The following is a 19,231-nucleotide window of genomic DNA, read 5'->3' on the forward strand; positions in this document are numbered from 1 at the left end:
AATGTTAGACATCTTTCTTCAGAATCCATGCATCAACTTTATGAAAATATCCAGTAACTGAGCATAACAATGTTAGACATCTTTCTTCAGAATCCAAGCATCAACTTTATGAAAATATCCAGTAACTGAGCATAACAATGTTAGACATCTTTCTTCAGAATCCAAGCATCAACTTTATGAAAATATCCAGTAACTGAATATAACAATGTTAGACATCTTTCTTCAGAATCCAAGCTTCAACTTTATTAAAATATCCAGTAACTGAGCATAACAATGTTAGACATCTTTCTTCAGAATCCAAGATTCAACTTTATTTGAAATAATTCCAAAAGTGCAATCCATTAACAAAATTTCACTGTCAATTCTTTAAAAGGAAGTTACACATTTCCCATTTTTTTTCAGAATTAATGGATAAGTTAAAAAAAAGATTTATAAACATACAAAACCTGCACTAATTTTCTTGGATAGTATATAACTTTTTGTATGATTAATCAACATAGTGGAATCTATGGTTTATGGCTAGAAATTAATATATCTCATAAAGCCAGTTTCACTCACTACAACCAGAGGGAGATCAGTATCTGTTCTTTGCTCACTGCTGATAGGTGGTTGGTCTTGTGGAGGTAAACAGACTAATTGAGTCATAGCCAACGACGTCAGATTACATACTTGGGTTCCAACAGTCACTCTGACTTCTGCTTCAGTAGCAGCCAATATAAGATTCTTTCCCTAAATAAACAAATATTCTATCACTGAACAATACCTACACTTGGATAGTCAACAATGTACAAAGAAATAATAAAGTTTTCTCTCTAAGAACAACTAAAGAAGTGTATTTACACTTTATTTGAGTAATTTGTAAATGATAATGCTATATCATGTTACTTAATATGTCAGCAGTGGTGTCATGCGCTATATGTTTATCACCTGTATACTTGGTTCACAGCATATTCCCAAACAATTAACAGTGTTATGTTGCTAATGCTTATGGTACTTAAAATTGTATGAACAACACTGAGCTACACATAGTTTTCTCATACTAACGGTAGTAAATAATAATTACTTGCAATCTTAATAACTAGAGTGCTGTAAACCCATTCTCTCATGGCAAAAATTTTAAAGATGCATAAATATTAATAAATTTTACATATTAGTCAGTAATCACCAAAAAACATTTCACCAGTTTCTTTAAACTTATACTGCTAAGAAAATAACTAATTTGACAGTAACATATTTACTGTTATACAAATTAGCTTTATAAAAGTTTTAGGGATAACCTTCCATACAGCTAGATGTATCACTAGAATGCTAAACATGCAATAGACACACTGTGACTCAGTTTTTAATATAATATAACATGCTCATGAAATGTACTGCAACATGCAAGTACTTATCTATTATTTATATAATTGTCAAAGGATTTTATTAAGGAACCACTTCAACTTATCCAACATTAGTGTTAATTAGATAAATAACTTTTTTCAAAAGCAAATATTTTAATATACCTTTCTCACCTCAATTACTAACGATTCTCCTTTATACTGTTTAATGCCACCATTCTGGAAACTAAACAACTCTGGATCAGCAACATAGGCTATATTTGAGTGAAGGGCTGGAAAGTTTTCCTGCAACTTTAACACACTTTTCACATTATCCATTTCAAAGCCAATTCTGTATTTCAGCTTGTCAGTGAACTTCATACTGTTATTGTCCTGCCTAGCAAGAATACCTTCAATCTCTCTGTTAATGGCTGGAGATGGACATACCATCTGGCTGTGGCTATGCACTGTACACAGCTGGAATGATCATACAAGTACTACTACAATATTAAAGGCACATTGATTTAATTACTACATTTCAATTACAAGTGTAAATTATTCAACATTCTAAAAAGGTGCATTGTAATACATAACATAACATTAAAGGACATCAAGGGACCTTTTGGTCAATCTAGGCTGTCCTATCCACTACTCTAAACCTTTATGGTTCTCTATCAACATATATAAGTGATACAACCCTTAAAAAAAAAAGAGAAGAAAAACATGTCAAAACGAACCCTTATCATTCAAATATTTTCAAGCTTTCCCTTAAATTCACTACATCCACCACATATGAAGGCAACCCATTCCTAAGGCCAAACACTCTATTAGAAAAATAAAGCTGTTTTGGCTAAAGATGACTTCTTCCATCCAAAATTTATTTTGGGTCCCCTAGTCTTATCATTCTCACCATGAAATATGTAAAAGATGATGCATTAACACTATCAATTCTCTTAACAATTTTAAACACCTCAATCAGATCCCCTCTAATTCTTCTTGTTTCAAGAGAAAACAATTTCAGACATCTTAACTTCTCGTATGACAACTTTTTCATCCCAGGTATCATCCTGTAGCCCTCCTCTGAACCGTTTCCAACAATTCAATGTCCTTCCTATGATAAGGAGCCCATGACTGAGCACAATACTCCAAATTTGGCCTAATCATTGACCTATGCAATGAAATTATAATCTCTTTATACTTGTATTCAATATTTCTGTAGATACAACCTAACAAATCCTATTTGCCTTACCACTAACAACAGCACACTGCTTGGATGGCTTAAGAGACTTTATAAACCACTAAACCAAGATCCATTACTTCCATAACGCTGTTAAGATTATTCCTATTCAAATTATACTTATAATTCAAATGATGATAACCTGCACTAATTTATAATTAAAACGCATCAGCCATTTATTTAGCCAATTCACTAAATGATCTAAATCCTTTTGTAGAGCAGCAGCATCTTCCTCACAACCAATTCCTTAATATCATCAGCAAATTTAAATAGTCAATCCTTTGCCTTCTTCCATCTAGATCATTTTCTATCCAATGAGCCAACCTATCCCTCGCACGTACAAAAATAACTTTTATTAACAAGCCTTTTATGTGGCACCTTATCAAATGCTTTATGAAAATCCAGATATAACACATACACACTTGTACCCTTACCTATGTAAAGGATAAAAAAAAAGAGTTAGATTATGCTATCCAGGATATAGTAAAGGATGCTAGTACTGATACAGTCTTTGTAGTGCACATATGGGCTAATGATGTAAGGAAGGGTAGATCAGAAGAGATAATTGTTAAGTACAAGGCATTAATAAAGGCATTCAAAGAAAAAGGCCATATAAAAACTTAATTCTGTCAGGGAAACCGCCTAGACTTAACTGTTGGGATGCAATTATAAGTAGGTCACAAGGGCTGAAAACTAGGCTTAGGTTAATATGTGTATAAGGTAGAATAGGTTGGCTGATTGGATTTATGGGATCAGTTACATGAGAAAAGGGAACATTTTGGAATAAATGGTTTACATTTAAATAGAGTAGGGGCTGTATGGCTTGTTAGTAAAGGCTGTTAACTCAACTGTAAGGGCAACTATAAAGTAGGATTAGGCAGTACAGAGGGCCAGAATAATGAAGAAAAATAAGATGTAGAATGGGGTATAATTAGGGAACAAGGTAAAAAGGTAGTATTAATGATAGGTTAAACTGTTATCATCGTAATGCTAAAATTATAAGAAAAATACAGTAATTTGTTATAAAAAGAAGTTGATCAAACATTATAATGTTCAGTACATGAAAAGGGTGCTTTATGCTGTAGAAAATATTGAAACTGAAGACACAAAAATATATACTTTTGTTATTAATGTGTTTCAGAACTTTATTAAAACTTTATCAGATTTAATTAGTAGTAAAATATATAATTCAATAAAACTAGCATTTGAACTCTTTTTTTTCTTTTTTTTTACTGCCACATTTATATACAAAAATTCTCCAAGGGTCAAATGTAATTTAGGCACACTACTGAAAAGAAAAAGACTCATCTTAATATCAAATTACTTATCTGAAATGCAAAATTGGTAATCTTTAAGAAGTCTGAAGGGGATTACAATTTGTTCATGGTTGTAGAAACTCTGATGGAAGTGTATACTCTAAAGTGTATACACACTTCTATATATATATCCATGGCAGTGAAAGAGTTAATACAACTTTGGGAAATGCAATTATTATTATTTTTTTAACAACAGTTTGACCCTAGTTGTTCAGTTTTTTCCCTGTACTTTAGATAGATAAATATCATACCGTTTTATTGAGCAGAATGTTATCTTTGAACACAATCATCCATGGTTTCTGAATGTAGGATAAAAATTCTCCATCAACACTGATATTTCTTCCACCACTAGAACATAGAATAGTTCAAGGACATTTTAAAGACATGATGGAAAATGACTGAAAATCAAAGGCAATTACATATTTTTCTTTTGTGGAATGTTTTAAAGTTATCTTACAAACATGTTTTGCCAACACAGATATATATATATATGTACTTATCTATACTGTAATGTATGTTGCTCTTACCAACTGAGCCAATATATATATATACATATATATACACAATAATGTACATTGTCTTACCAGCACCAAGATATCAAATATCAAGGCCTAAGCAGGCAACTTCCATCTATTTTATAATATTCCCACTCATGAGCCATCAGTTCAACACAATCTGCTATTCTTAATCCACCAACACACACAGCATCACACTTTCATACTGGCAGCATTATAATATATATATACACACCACTAAGCCAGGCATGTACAAAGATGTTTTGAATTTCCATCTACTAAGCTCAAGTGACCCTGGATCAAACAGATAATCTCAATCCTGATTGTTATAACTAACTGAAAAATCTTACAGAATAAGCCTAAAGCTACTTATTAAACTAAAGTATTATGATTTGTAGATTAACACATAACTCAATGAAATAAAAACTAAAACTAGCTAAAGACAAAGTTAATATCGGTTTGGAAATAAACAGTAATGATTGCTGTTTTACATCTTTTTGCACATACTACTTTAACTAACCTAACAAAGCTCTTCAGAGGATTGATACGTAGAATTCTTGGGTCTTTTGTGTAGTGAAAAGGATTTGGAAGGGTAAGAGTAGCATTGTCCACTTGAAGGATCAGTTGAGTCACATTGTACCAAGCATAGGGAGCTCTAGTGGTGTAACAACTGACTTGACTGCCATTTGCCAAAGTCCTAACAATCCATATGAACATTAATAGGTTACTAAAACATCAAACTAAATTTAGTTTAAGTATAACATCAATAAAAATATGAATTTTGAGGTTTTAATTATCAGTGAAAACAGACATTTCACTTTATGAATCCACAAAATTATTACATCAATAAATATATATGCATAAATTAGAGAGTACCATTCAGTCTACCATGCAGAAGTGTCCAGCAGGATGAAATACAGTAATTATTGCAATATAATATCCTCATTAATTTAAAAATCTTCTGAATCATGCATTTGGTTTAGATAAACTCTAAAAAACAGGATGTGAGAATGTCAGAACTGACAAAATTATGTTTCCAAAAACTGGGGCACATAGCTTATAGATGTAATACTGTGGCTATTAATCAACATCTAATATCAAAAAGCATTCCATACACTTATTAATTTTCTATTGTAAAAATATTAAAAACATTTTCCTTGATCATTGAAATTATTATTTACTTTTGTAAAAATTGGATTAAATTTAGGATGTGACTGTAACACGACTGTTCTACTTTCAAGTATAAAATAAGGCTCCAAGGTGCACAATTTCTGATTAAGTAAGACATAATATAACAGATTTATATAAAAAAGGTTACAGTTTTAAGAAAATTTATTCAAAAACTGGAGTTCAAAAATAATTAAAGATCCTTCACCCAAAATATCACCTAAGCTTTCCAGATAAGATGCTAAGGACCCTAGGCTTACTTCACTCAAGACTGGCATAAATCTGGCAACTTCCTTCAGCATTACTTCAAGAAACTACTGGTGTTAAAGTTCCCCTTCCACAATGTAACACAAATTCTATCAAGAAGAGCTGAAAGAGTGCATTGCAGTAGAAAAACCTTTGGTGTGAAAGGCAACAAACAGAAGAGACTTAAATTTGTAAAAAAACCAAAATTGTCAAACCTGTACATGGAAGAGTACTTTGGTCTGATGAGTCAAAAGTTTGAGATTCTTGGAACCACAGATGTCAGTGCGTTAATCACAAGACTGTTGAGGAATTCAAGGAAAACTATGTGCATCCTTCAGTTAAGAATAATGGATATAGCATCCTAGTATGGTGTTGTTTAACCACAATTGAAGTTGGTGATGTCTGCCATATTAAAGAAATCCTGGATTCTGCCTGATATATGTAAATATTTATTCACCATGCTATTCTCATTGGAGATGATTTATCAGGAGAAATTTCATGAAACAAACATACAGTGAATACACTAAAACCGTATCATAATAGAAAGAAAGCAGAGGAGTCTTTACATATTTAGTTTGACCAAACTTCAATATTAAAAACAGCAAAAGCAACCAGAATCACAGGATTAGCTCTGATCAGGACTTCACAAGACACCTTAAATTCAATTCACACAGAGTATCTCCAAAATCTTGAAGAAAGAAAGCACTCCTCATTGGTTTCAAACAGTGATTTCAGCATATAGTGGTCTCAGTAATATTGGGAGGGGAGGGGCAGATTTTCAAAAGGTAACTAAAATCAATTAACTTGTATTCACTATTAGTACATGTTGCTGTTCATTATCTAATAAATCATATGATTTATGATTAAGATATTCATATGAATGTAGTTTCATGTAATGTTTTTTTTAATCATTGGTATTATCATTAAGGCATTAGAAACCTATACTTATTATTAAATATTTAGCTTTAATTGTATTTTATTTTAGTTTTTGATTTGTATTTGTCATTGATTTTCTTTTATACCAGCTTGGAATCTGAAATTTGGGAGGGGGCATAAGATCTAAACTTGATAGGCAAGGCCCCCTAAGACCCCACCATGGAGCCAGCCCTGGTTGGTCACACAAAATCTAAGTTTGCTTTACATGTGTTTGTTTTGTTTCATACATTATGAAGTTTTTATATATTTGCACTAAAAGGAACTCACCATTTTTTAATTTTAAAATACATGGTGATGATTGAGTGATCTCTAATTTATGGGAAATTTGTTTGTTTGTTTGTAATTAAGCACAAAGCTACACAATGGGCTATCTATGCTCTGCCCACCACGGGTATCAAAACCCAGTTTCTAGTGTTGTAGGTCCATAGACATACCACTGTGCCACTGGGGGGCATTCTCTAAATTACCTTTGTGTGATGATAAAATAATTCTGACAAAGTTACTCTTTACCACTTAAAGTATAAAATCTCTCTTTACAATGGGTCACTAACACAGGAACATGATGTCCACTAAGAATAGTAAGCAAGGGGCACAGATATTCTCACCTTTCAATCTTACAAGGTATATTGTCCAAGAAAATTTCCATTCTGCTTCCAATATTAAGGTTTGATCCCTTCAAATAGAGATGTGTACCTCCTGACTGAGGCCCAACATTCGGATATATGCTGGTTAAACTAATAACCTATGAATGAAAGAGTTCATATATTACATGATTAGAAGCTAATTTCAATTATTTTTAAGTATCAAACTGCTCAAAGATAATTTTTGTTGAGAACAACAATAATTGTAAAGTTTGAAAAAAATAAAAATGCATGCTGATGAATATTTAATGTTTTAAACTTTATAGAAATTGACCCTAAGATTCAATGCCCTACTACTTGTGGAATCTATAATTATTATCAGTAATACAGTTTAGGTCTTACCTTATATGAGAACCTTTCATTGGCTCTGGTTAATCCCACATTGTTACCAACAATAACCTCAGCATCAGTGGCATTACTCGCACCAGTTCGGCACACTATTCTGGAAAATGTCAAAGAAGTTTAAATGAATTTTTTAACTTTTTTTTTTAGAAAATGGAGAAGAGTTCATATTTTTTAAAAATTTTACTTTGTGTTTAACTTATTTTATTTTTTGTTTATATTCTAACAAATTGGTACCAGCTTTAGATGAAAGAGCTGGATGAACTTTAGTCATTATGATAAGATACATTTTGTAAATTTTGTTTTAATTGTTCTGTATGTAGGTAGTTGACATTCTTGTAAATATAATGAAAAAGAGCTTAAACTTGCACTAAAATTTCTGTTTTAGACAAAGATTAATATACCACATTTGTTACTTTATAAATGCTTATATTTGCTTGACCATGTTTCTGTGCTGCCACTCCCCTGAAGTTTAGACTTCACACAAACTGATGAATGATGCAAAGACTTGTACAGGTTAAGGTTAGTTGGAGGTTTATCTTCCTCAAAAATTTATAATGGCAATAGTATTGGTGTACATAACATTGAATCATGGGTTAACACACAAGGAACTTTCATTTTGACTCAACAAGGCAGTATTATTATTATTTCTTGAGTATTTGTCTTTTGCAGACATATTTCTTTCCAGCACAAGCAGCTAAAAAGTCAAACAACAAACTCTGAAGCCAGCCAATATGGTAAGATCCTTGTTCCTTCTTTGTTTGTGTGAAAAAAATATTTTCATTATTGTTTAGTTTACACATGTACTTGTTTAATTTTAATTTACATCTGATTTATTCTTTACAAAACATTTTCAGAATATTCTACTTATTCAAAATTACTTATAGGTTAACCAGTTGGTCTAAATATCACAGACTAATTTATTAAATTGCAAGTTGATGCCATATAATAGGTTGTGTTTTGTGGCAATCATTTGATCCTGTTTCTTTGTTCTAGTTAACTTTCTGCAGGGTTAGTGTTAAATTTGCAAAACCATGTTCACTATGAGAGACTACATTCTGGGACCACACAGAATTTACAGTTGCGTAAGAAAAGCTGCAGTTGAGGTGAAGCCTCATTCTAAGACTACATCAAGAACTTGGGGAGGCCTTCTTCAAAACCAAGAATTTTTAACAGACAATGGGAAGGGGGATTTTCCCTTACTCTGGACATATCCCAGTGATTTAGAGACTGGTCATAGTGGTAACAACAGTCTTGAAATTCTGAGAATAACTACAGTAGTCTTCAGTAGGACTCATGGATGTCCATTTACCATCCCATGCATTGCCAGGAATTGGTCTAAGTCACCATTGGCTAGGAAGAGAAGTGAAATTTGTGTGGTGGATAAAGATAGCAATGAAAAGCCACAATGCCACAAGGAAAAGCAATCGCCATGTTAATGTCCACTTGCAAAATATTTTTGGCAATTAGGAGCCTTCCCAGCTGGGCAAGGCAAGACACAATGGTACCATTTTGAGACTGTGTTTGAAATATGAGGTATATGTGTGACTTTATTATATTGTGTATCCTTATGTATAATGGTGTTCTGCTGGTGATTTCATCCTGAGACATCACATTCATCACGACACACACACCTGTCTGCAGATTTTTTATAGGAAGATGAGGACCTTCCCTAAACACTACACAGAAGTACAGGTACTAATAAACAGCACTTTTTTTGCACTACTATTTCACAATAGTAATAATACGAAGCAGGTTAACTTGTGTATTTAAAGAGATGGCAAAAGAGAGCCTGGATGTTTTCCTCAGGTAAGTTATCTTCTGGAATGAATGGACTTGTGGAAAGGCAATACAATATCTGATTTTGAGTCTAGGTGGTCCAGTGTACAATAATCTAGTGCATTTGGACAAGGATAAACTTAATTACTGGGATGCAACTATCACCATGTAATCTATACAACAATGATCAAAACTTGAAGGCAAAGTCTCCCTGAGAAAGTAGCAGCTTATGCATTTAAATTTTAAAAGGCTGCATGGAAAGGTATTCCTGAATGTGTTTCCTTTTTAACAAGAAAAGACACTCATCAATGGATTTATTGAAAGGCTGTTGAACAAATTAATGTGGTGCCACATGGGTCTAAGACAGAGCTCATATCTGATGAAGGCAGTTTCTGAGACAATACTGGTCAAAGTGCCAAATCGAACAATACTCTGAGGTATAAAAGACCAGCAAAAGTAGCTGTGGTTTTTACTCCAAAACAAAGTCCATGGTGGGCCCCAAGACTTGATGAAAGGATCAACCTATACCTCCACTTCAGCAAACTTTACAAAACCTCAAGCCACATGCACATTTTTCCAACTAGGATAATAGGACTTCCCAAGTCCAACTGCCATTTCTGCACAATCTATGTTGTGGGATTGACCTCTTGAAGATGTCAAGACTGCAAAGCAAGTACCTCTTACTTTACTGTGACTTACTTGATCACTGAATGTGTGTATCTTTATACCAATTTATGAAACATGATTACCAGTAGTAAATACTATTCCAATAGGTGCAGCAACAGATGCATGAGAGCCAACAGAAAGCTATGGATGCAGCTGTTCTGGCTAATTTAAACTAGTGGAACCTCAAATGAGTCTGGTCACCAGCTCAGGCAGGCACAGCAGTCAGATTGTACCCAACATTCTGATGGTAAATGTGGATAACCATGGATTTTGTGTATTGTATTATGTGTCTGTATACACTTTCAAGTATATTTTTGCTAACTTTTTGAACTCTTAACTGAATCAGCTTTGGTGAGCAACTACCATACATCAGGGTGGCATACCATGAAATTAGCAACAATTAGCTGGTTGTTCTCAGAATCTCTGATGTTCAGATATGAAGTACAATTTCCAGTTAATCTGATTTATGACTCTTTTCCAACTGTTTACAGGAATATGTGAAGTGGCTGAATTCTGTAACAGATCATGCACATGGATTTAGGCATCAGCAGGTAAATCATCTGGCTAATACATCAAAGATATTATGACAAACTATCAATTGAAAACAAACTATAAGAGCCAAAGACTGAATTTTGTTCTCTATTAGTAACATAACCAATTACTTGATCTACATTATACATATTACTATAACTTGTTATGTGGAACATCACTGTTCAATTTAAATATTATCATTAAGATAATACAGTAGATAGGCTTACAAATTCAACATAACCTCTTAATTTGGATTAATACCCTTTCATGAATTCTTCAGTCAGCAAATTATACAAACATGGAAAGAAAATGCAATAGCTATGGTTACAAGTATCTGATCATATTTCATTATGTGAAAAAATTGAAACAAAGATATTTTTAACTTTGACTTATTGATATTATGCAGACTGGTAACTTTGAAATCTAATGTTTTTGTTTCAAAATCCTTGTTTTATAATGAGGTTTCTTAATTATTATATAAACTGATGGGTAGAAATGACTTAATTGCACAAAATAAAATTCCATAGTAGTAGTATATTCAGGGCAAAAATATTTTGGAGCTTTCAAAAAATACTGAAATAAAATGAAAGGAAAAACACACTTGTTTGTGTAAATTAGTATTTTTTCCCTCCAAGTTTAGAGATATCATGTTTATAAGTAAATCTGCAGACTTAAACATTAGAAACTAGGTTTCTATACCCATGGTGCACACAGCAGAGATAGCCCATTGCATAACTTTGTGCTTAATTACAAAAAAAGAAAATTTACCTAACAGACACATCATATTCCACCAGATGGCAAGGGATCCCACCAATTGTGATTTTATCTTGGATATTTTCTCTGCTTGTTCCCAAGTTATTACCTTTAATAGTCACTAGAGTGCCTCCTTGTACTGGACCTGAGATTGGGTATATCTGTTGGGTAATAAATTAAAACAAATTCTTTCAAAGAGAGATAATATAAATATGTCTATATTTTTCACAACTGATTAAAATATTTTAATTCAAAATACATATTGTAAAATAACTTTTTGTTACAAGCAACAACTGACCCATTTATTTCATAGCTAGTCACCATAAAAATAATTGATGTAATTATTTTCATCCATAGATTATGGTTAATGAATATCAATCAATACGTTGCAAGTAAAATACTTAAATTAAGGCATTATTTTTACAACAATAACAAATATCAACTAATTTAAACAGAAAATAGTATATAAAGACTGCATTTATTATCAATAATGAGAAAGGAAAACTTTACAAACTTTGAAAGTGGTTCAAAATCCAGTTACAAAACAATAAAACTTAGATTATATAAATTATAATTCAAAGCTTGATTCATGCTTTTTTATCTGAAAACGTTTCAAGTTGAAATGGTAATGCCACAGTTGCTACAACAATGGTAACTTGAAAATACCAAAGTAACACACTTGTCAAATAATACTAGGTGAAATATTTTAAGTTATAAAACATATACCTTTGTGAGCTGTAAAAATCCAATAACAATAAAATTCAATCTTGTTTAGAAAATAAAAGTATAAATTCATAAATATATAATATTAGAAAATGTAAGATTGAATATGATATGGATTGTATGAATAAACAAGATGACAATGTAAACCATAAGCAAAATCATTATACAGTTCTACTTAACTTTTCAAAAAACAAAAGGTTTTTGTTTTTAATTTATTGATGAGCAGTTGTTATTAATATAACTTTTCAATAAAGCCCCAAAGCATATGTATTTATGACAAACCTGACAAACATTGGTCATTGTCAAATCAGGGAGACCAAGTGACACACATATTATTAAAGATATGAAAAGCTTTTACTAAGTTTTATGATCCAAAACACCAATTATAATAATTGAGAAACAAATAGTCACCTGAAGGTGGGAACTTAAAAACTTTATTATATGTGTATACATATTTAATAGTGTAAAATAGACAAAAAACGAATTTGTTCTGTTCAAATACTTCTTCAACACATATTTAGGGGTTCATTATGACAGAACAGCACTTAATACATATCTTGAGTCCAAATGTGGTATTACTCACTGGTTAAATAATAACTTTGACTTTTATATAAACATTATAAGTGTGAAGGTAAGTCACATGAAGCTGAATCATTTAGGTAAAAAGTTTTCTGAATCTTTTTTTACTTTATAATGACTTTCTTATTAATACTAATATTTGATGTACATTACATTCATTCTGCTAGTGATATCAGAATGTACAAAGAAAATATATCACTTTGTTTAGTTGGATCTAATCCTCTCAGATATCATATATCAATTGTGTTTCACAGAAAGACATTTAGAACAAATGCATTTTGATCAAGTTGCAAGCATTGTCATAATAACAGAGGAAATGATAAAACAATGAGCTAAAGCAAGTAATTAAAAGATAAAAGACAAAACTACCTAATATAACATTATATTATATAATATATAATCCATCTTAAATTGTGCTTTTCATTGACTTTTTTCTTGCATAGATATAATAAATGATTGTACATGTAGGTTGATAATTTTTTCTTTTCAATTCTATAAGATATTGATAATTTGTAAGTTTATAACTTCAAGATGAGCTAAGCTTACTTTTTGTATGTTTTAAAATTTCTTAGTTTTCATTTTAACATATATAAGAAATTATATTTATTTCTTTAGACCAAAAGTTTAAAAGTTATTGTAGCTTAGGCTATCAGTATGTTAAAGAATTGTATAGTTGTGCATATATAACGTTATTTTAAAAATCTACGAGTATTTAAAACAAATGTCAGAAAATAGAAATGAATGCATGTATAAAATTATATATTATGTCTATATACACAATTTTATGAAGTTATGGCCATATGGGTGTTCATGTATTAAGGCCTAATTAGCTAATCAGGCAATAATCAGTTTAGTGTTACTGGTCAATGTATGATGAGCCAAGTTCAATACCCTACATATATAAATGCAAAAATAGGTTTTTAATATGGTAAGGAGATGCAAAGTGAAATTCAAAAAGGAAGATATTGTAAACATAATAATTAGTAGGCATAAACAATAAAGAGTTCCACTTTTTCATACAGCCTTATTTGAAACAATAAAATAAAAATTTAACTAGTGCCAAACATTTTAACTTTGCCAATTAACTTTGTACATGGTCAGCCAGTTATACAGGTTTGTACATGAGTGATGTTGAAGCTCCTATAAGAGAAAACATGAACCACAAGGACAATAAGATTCCACAAGTCACAAAGGAGAAAGGTATAAAACTAAGATTCAAAAAAAGTATCGCAAATTAGTTAACACTTGTCACTACTAGATGGATATATAATCTAATTTACATATAATTTTGTAATCAGAACCCACCTGACCAATCCTTGGTGGAGGGCAAGTCTTGGTCATGTTGTGACTGGGACAATTACTGTGAAGCCTACACGAGTTCATACACCAGACGCACTTGTACTTAGGATCACGGGTAAGGCATAGAGAGCAGTCTGATTGGTTATCGTGGTCAGCAAGAAGATTACATTTGTACATTGTAACTGGGATAAAAGAAAAATTGATTTATGTTAATTTCGGTACAAACATTTCTTTCACACTGAAACAATGGACAGTGATAAAAATATATATGAAGCAAAACTAGACATCTTGGAGTCCATTTATTAAACAATAATACTAAGATTTATAAGGAGCTAACAGTCAACAGATTTATATTTAAACAACATTTTTCACAAGTCATATATTACTTTATTTCTTGTTTGAAACTATTAAAACTATCAAAAACAAACTGGCCTGGCATGGATTGGTAGTTAGAGAAATCAATTTGCAATTCCCAAATTGTGGGTTCAAATACCCTCACTTAACATGTTCACCCTTTCAGCCATGGTGTTATTATATGTGTTGGTCAATTCCTCTTTTCATTAGTAAAGAGTAGCCCTAGAGTTGATGGTAGGTGGTGTTGACTAGCTGCCTTTCCTTTAGTTTATCACTACAAAATTGGGGTTGTCTGGGGCAGCTAATCTTTGAGTAGCTTTGTGAAAAATTAAACAAACCCAAACTTAAGTTTTAGTTTTTATGGATTTTATCCAATTTCCATATGCAAGTGCTAAAAACCAACAATAAAGTGACTTAAATGGTGGTATCCTAAATATAACTGCTTATTGAAAGCTGTAATTCTAGTGTTTTTTAAAAGGTTACCTGTTGTTTCGTCTATCAAGTCCTTCCCATGCCACATCACTGCTAGATTAGCCTTCATTTCTCCAAGTTGGGTCTTATAAGTGCACTAAAAAAAAGTAGATTCAAGAGAATGTGAAAAAAAGGGAAACTTGTATTAAACTGGAAAACAGTAAGTTGTAAAGAATAAACATAAACAAGTTATTACTCTCCCTGACTCCACAACAGTTAGGGTCATGTCCAACTAATTTTGACCTGTAGTCATTAACAATTTGTTGTTCTCATCAACTCCAGAGCTAATGTGAAAATTGAAAGATAAAAAATGCATATGAATTGACTCTAATTTTGTTTTCACAAGTAGAAATTTTGGTATTTTCAATTTGCCATGCAGATTAAATCACTAATCTCTCAAACAGGCATAATGATGCAATTATAAAAAATTGTATAAGTAGGGCTAAGTATTATAATATGCTGCATATGCATCTAAATTAAATAAAGAATTATGAGGTCTGAACATAATATTATGGCAAAATGTGCCAAACTAACATGCAATGGTTGCACTCTTGTGATAAGCAGGAGTAAGTACGATTACTAAATTAATAGCACTAAATTAAAGACTAACAAACTGACAGTTGATGCCATTATCCTCATTTCCATGGAGTACAGACATATACAGTCAATCACACACATCACATTACCTCACTGTAGACCTACTTTCTCTTATGGTATCTCATATGTAAAACATAGAGGCTGACTTCACATGGTAAATGCTAATTTAAATAAAATTCTTACAAACAATTATTTAGCATGTTCTGTCCTCGTTTTCATATTCAATCAGAGGCTGGGCTTAGTAGCAGTGATGATTGATTTGATATGAGAGAGAGTTTATTAGACCTAACACGTAGAATGCAATTTTACTAGTTAGGGCTTGGCTTGTATAATTTTAATTGTAAAGAATAAAGAAAGTTGCTGTATTAAACAATACATGAAAGATAACCATTTTGTCATAAAATTTGTACCGTACCACTTTCTTAAACGTCACACCATCACTGGTTGTTGTTCTTAAAAAAAAAAGAAAAAAGGAAGACATATGATATCTAAAATTTTAAAGCCATTTCACATTTCACTTCTTGCCTGTGTGCTAAGCCCTGTCTCATTGTTAACCCACCTACATTATACATTCCAACTCAATGTTAAGTAACGTAAGTAAATTTATCTCATCCAAAGCACCAATTTTGTTAATTTTTTCACTGTTCTTTTTATCTTTAACTATAATAACTTATACGTTTTCTGACGACTCACACATACTTATATATGAACATCATCCTTGTACAGTAACAAATGAATAACACTGAGCTGTAAAAGGAGAAAGAGTTATTATAAGGAACTGTTACAACTTACTAGTGTTTCTGAACAAACAATTCTACTGCCAATTACTTCTGCTCCTACCACTTCTCTCCTTCCTTCAATTTCAATAACACACTGGAGATCATGCTAAAGAAAACAAGTGACTGATGGTATTCAGTTTAAAAATATATTTTCCTAAATCATAAGTACTAATATTTAAAAAAGTCACAGATAAATGTAACTAATTGCTTGTTCATCTTTCTTGATTACTCTTTATTATTATTTATAAACAAACCAGATAAAAAGACCACAATCTGAGCTTAGTTTCATAACATGCCCAAGCATTAGCAATGATTAATCAACATTAAAATCAAGTAATTATAATGTACATGCAACAACTAACAAAACTAAAATCTAGAAATGAAGAGACAGACACTTTTAATCTTTAGACAGGGTTCAAATCTCTTTTTGTGACCACAAAACCTTACCATAGAAGTTGGGAAATGCTTAATATCCATTTCAATTCTACAGTTTTCTCCATCAGGTAGCAATATTTCTTCTTTCACATCAAGCATGGGGCATTGTTGGTAATCCTGTAGTTTTGTTGAGTTAATGTTCTAAACCATAATCAGTAAAACAATGATGTGTAGTTCACACTAAAGACAAACACATACACAGCTGAACTGTTAATGAAATAATTTTTTTATAATTTGATTACACATTACTAATTTATAAGTAAAAGTGTGGAAGTATATATATATATATATATACTAAGAAAATATACAACAAATATTTAACAACATTCTTCAAAAAACTTAAAACCATCTTAACTCTGCCAAACTAGTCGTACTAATGATTTTTTTTTTCATTATTGCTCAATATTTAATTTTAAGTCATAAGATTTTAGGCTGAAGCAAACAGTTTAAGTTTAAAATAAAATATAGCCATATTTAAAAATGTTCATACACAATCCATCTTACAAAGACAATTATGACCAGATTACAGATTGAAATCTCTCATCCCAACTAACACACACACACAAAATATATCATTACAATTAACCGATTTCTCAACTTCTATGATTTTCACACTTACGTTACTGTCGTTAGTTTCTCCTATGACAATGTCACCCAGACAGAAGCTGGTGTTATAGACACACGCGTTCTGGTACAAACACCAATTACACTCCCTAAAACTGCTAACACATCCTGAGCACCTAAAGAAAAGGCAATTAATAAATTAGGATAATCTACAGGTCAGTTTTTTTACTTCTACACTATAGTATCGATAAAAATTGTCAATTAATCCAACTTCCAAGCCTTATAATTTCTAGAATTAGAAATAGCACTCACTTGGGTAAACAAATCTTAGCACTTTGCTGGAATTATTTTTTTCTATTTACATGAAAATGAACTGGAGGCAAATCGAAACTCCAAGAAATCACTGTGCAAATCCTATTGTTATGTCACTTGGCTTGTAAATAACGTCAACACTTACGTATTGTGGGCACTACAGTTGTAAAACGTAAATGGTCTATGAAGAAAATCGGTGTTCGTTTCACTGGAACGCACTGCCAAATCCACAGTAACGCGATCTAGAAAAATGGCAAGAAGAGTTGATTATAAAGATAAGATATACTGCTACATGACTGACTAGAAAATCCAACGATTATCTTACTGATTGAAGGAGATTAGCTGAATTAATTTTTAAAAAAGTGGTCAGACTAACAATCCAGTTAACCAATTACCCTCTGAATTATTTTAACAGCTCTGAAAACTTAGAACACATAGATACATTATGTATTACTAACAGATAGATAAAGGAACGGATGTTTAGTTTGCTTCGACTTTCGCGCAAAGCTACACGAGGGCTATCTGCGCTAGCCGTCCCTAATTTAGTAGAGAAAGAATAGAGGGATGACGGCTAGTCATCATCACCCACTGCCAACTCTTGGGCTACTTTTTACCAACGAATAGTGGGATCGCCCAACACATTATAACGTCCCTACGGTTGAAAGGGCGAGAGACAGGTGTCTATACATGAAATAAATATTAGCAAAACATTAACAACTTTAAACTCCCTTATGGAAAATGGACTATAACTTAATAGTAATGTACATTTTTCATAGACGACGGGAATTGGGAATGGGGCTCGTAACTCCCAATAATTACATTAATGGGCCGAATATCACTGCCCCTGATACTCTGTTGACAACAATTTTTATCAATTATTTTTTCCATGCAGCTGGCATGTAAAAACCTATTTCGAAAAACGTGCCATATCCAATGTGCTTGAGAAGGCAAACATATATATGCAAATACGATTTTGTAGTACCAAGTAAACAAGCTGAGTCGTACTTTGTATATTTTCTTTAATTTTATATACAACATAGTGCTTGTTATTGCGTGAAATTGATGAATAATATCTTAAAGCGTTTTTATTGAATGTCAGACAATTTTTATTCATTTACCATCTCAGTGTTTTGAATGTTTTGACGTGCCTGCTTTTATTCTTTTTTGTATTGGAAGTAAAACCAATCCCAATAACATATAGCATAACACATGGAAAATGTTGGGGTTGTTAATAAGACACGACTTAATTCAAAGAAACAACAAGTATTAAAAGTTATAATAATAAAACATCACGTTTTACCACTGCCTGCTGGTATTAACGGTCGCTCTGTTAAGTCAGGGGTCTCACAAGAAAGGCCTGAAGCATTGGTATTGGCAATGATGGGTGTGCTGTTCCCAAACACGCACATGTAGTGGGCATCGTTAGGGAGTTTGGGAAGTTGATTAATAATAAGATTGACCTGAAGGAGAGTAAAATAGAAATAGGTTAGTTATTCTATATCAATCACAAAATAGTCCATAAACATAATTCGTTTTAGACTATGACTACAACGGGATTACCGAGTAAAATATATTGTCACAATGATATGTATGGCTTAAATAAAAGAAACCGTACACAGCAATCATTGTAAGCTAAAATGATTTAAACGTAAATGTCCACGCACATACAC

General features: G+C 31.9%; 1 protein-coding gene across 1 annotated transcript in view; it reads right to left on the bottom strand.

Annotated features, from left to right (window-relative positions):
• LOC106478158 (plexin-B-like) overlaps nt 1–19,231 on the bottom strand; it is a 60,406-nt gene that overhangs the window by 16,400 nt on the left and 24,775 nt on the right. The window contains exons 7-20 of the mRNA XM_022381714.1: nt 18,862–19,021; nt 17,707–17,803; nt 17,305–17,425; nt 16,698–16,826; nt 16,264–16,356; nt 14,887–14,971; nt 14,056–14,231; nt 11,464–11,609; nt 7,720–7,819; nt 7,342–7,478; nt 4,908–5,084; nt 4,124–4,220; nt 1,515–1,796; nt 559–729 (exon numbers count right to left, since the gene is read on the bottom strand). Of these exons, the coding sequence (XP_022237422.1) occupies nt 559–729; nt 1,515–1,796; nt 4,124–4,220; nt 4,908–5,084; nt 7,342–7,478; nt 7,720–7,819; nt 11,464–11,609; nt 14,056–14,231; nt 14,887–14,971; nt 16,264–16,356; nt 16,698–16,826; nt 17,305–17,425; nt 17,707–17,803; nt 18,862–19,021 (1,971 nt within the window). The remainder of the gene's footprint in view (nt 1–558; nt 730–1,514; nt 1,797–4,123; nt 4,221–4,907; nt 5,085–7,341; nt 7,479–7,719; nt 7,820–11,463; nt 11,610–14,055; nt 14,232–14,886; nt 14,972–16,263; nt 16,357–16,697; nt 16,827–17,304; nt 17,426–17,706; nt 17,804–18,861; nt 19,022–19,231) is intronic.

Source organism: Limulus polyphemus, unplaced genomic scaffold (genome assembly GCF_000517525.1).
Source record: "Limulus polyphemus unplaced genomic scaffold, Limulus_polyphemus-2.1.2 Scaffold186, whole genome shotgun sequence".
NCBI lineage: Eukaryota > Metazoa > Arthropoda > Merostomata > Xiphosura > Limulidae > Limulus > Limulus polyphemus.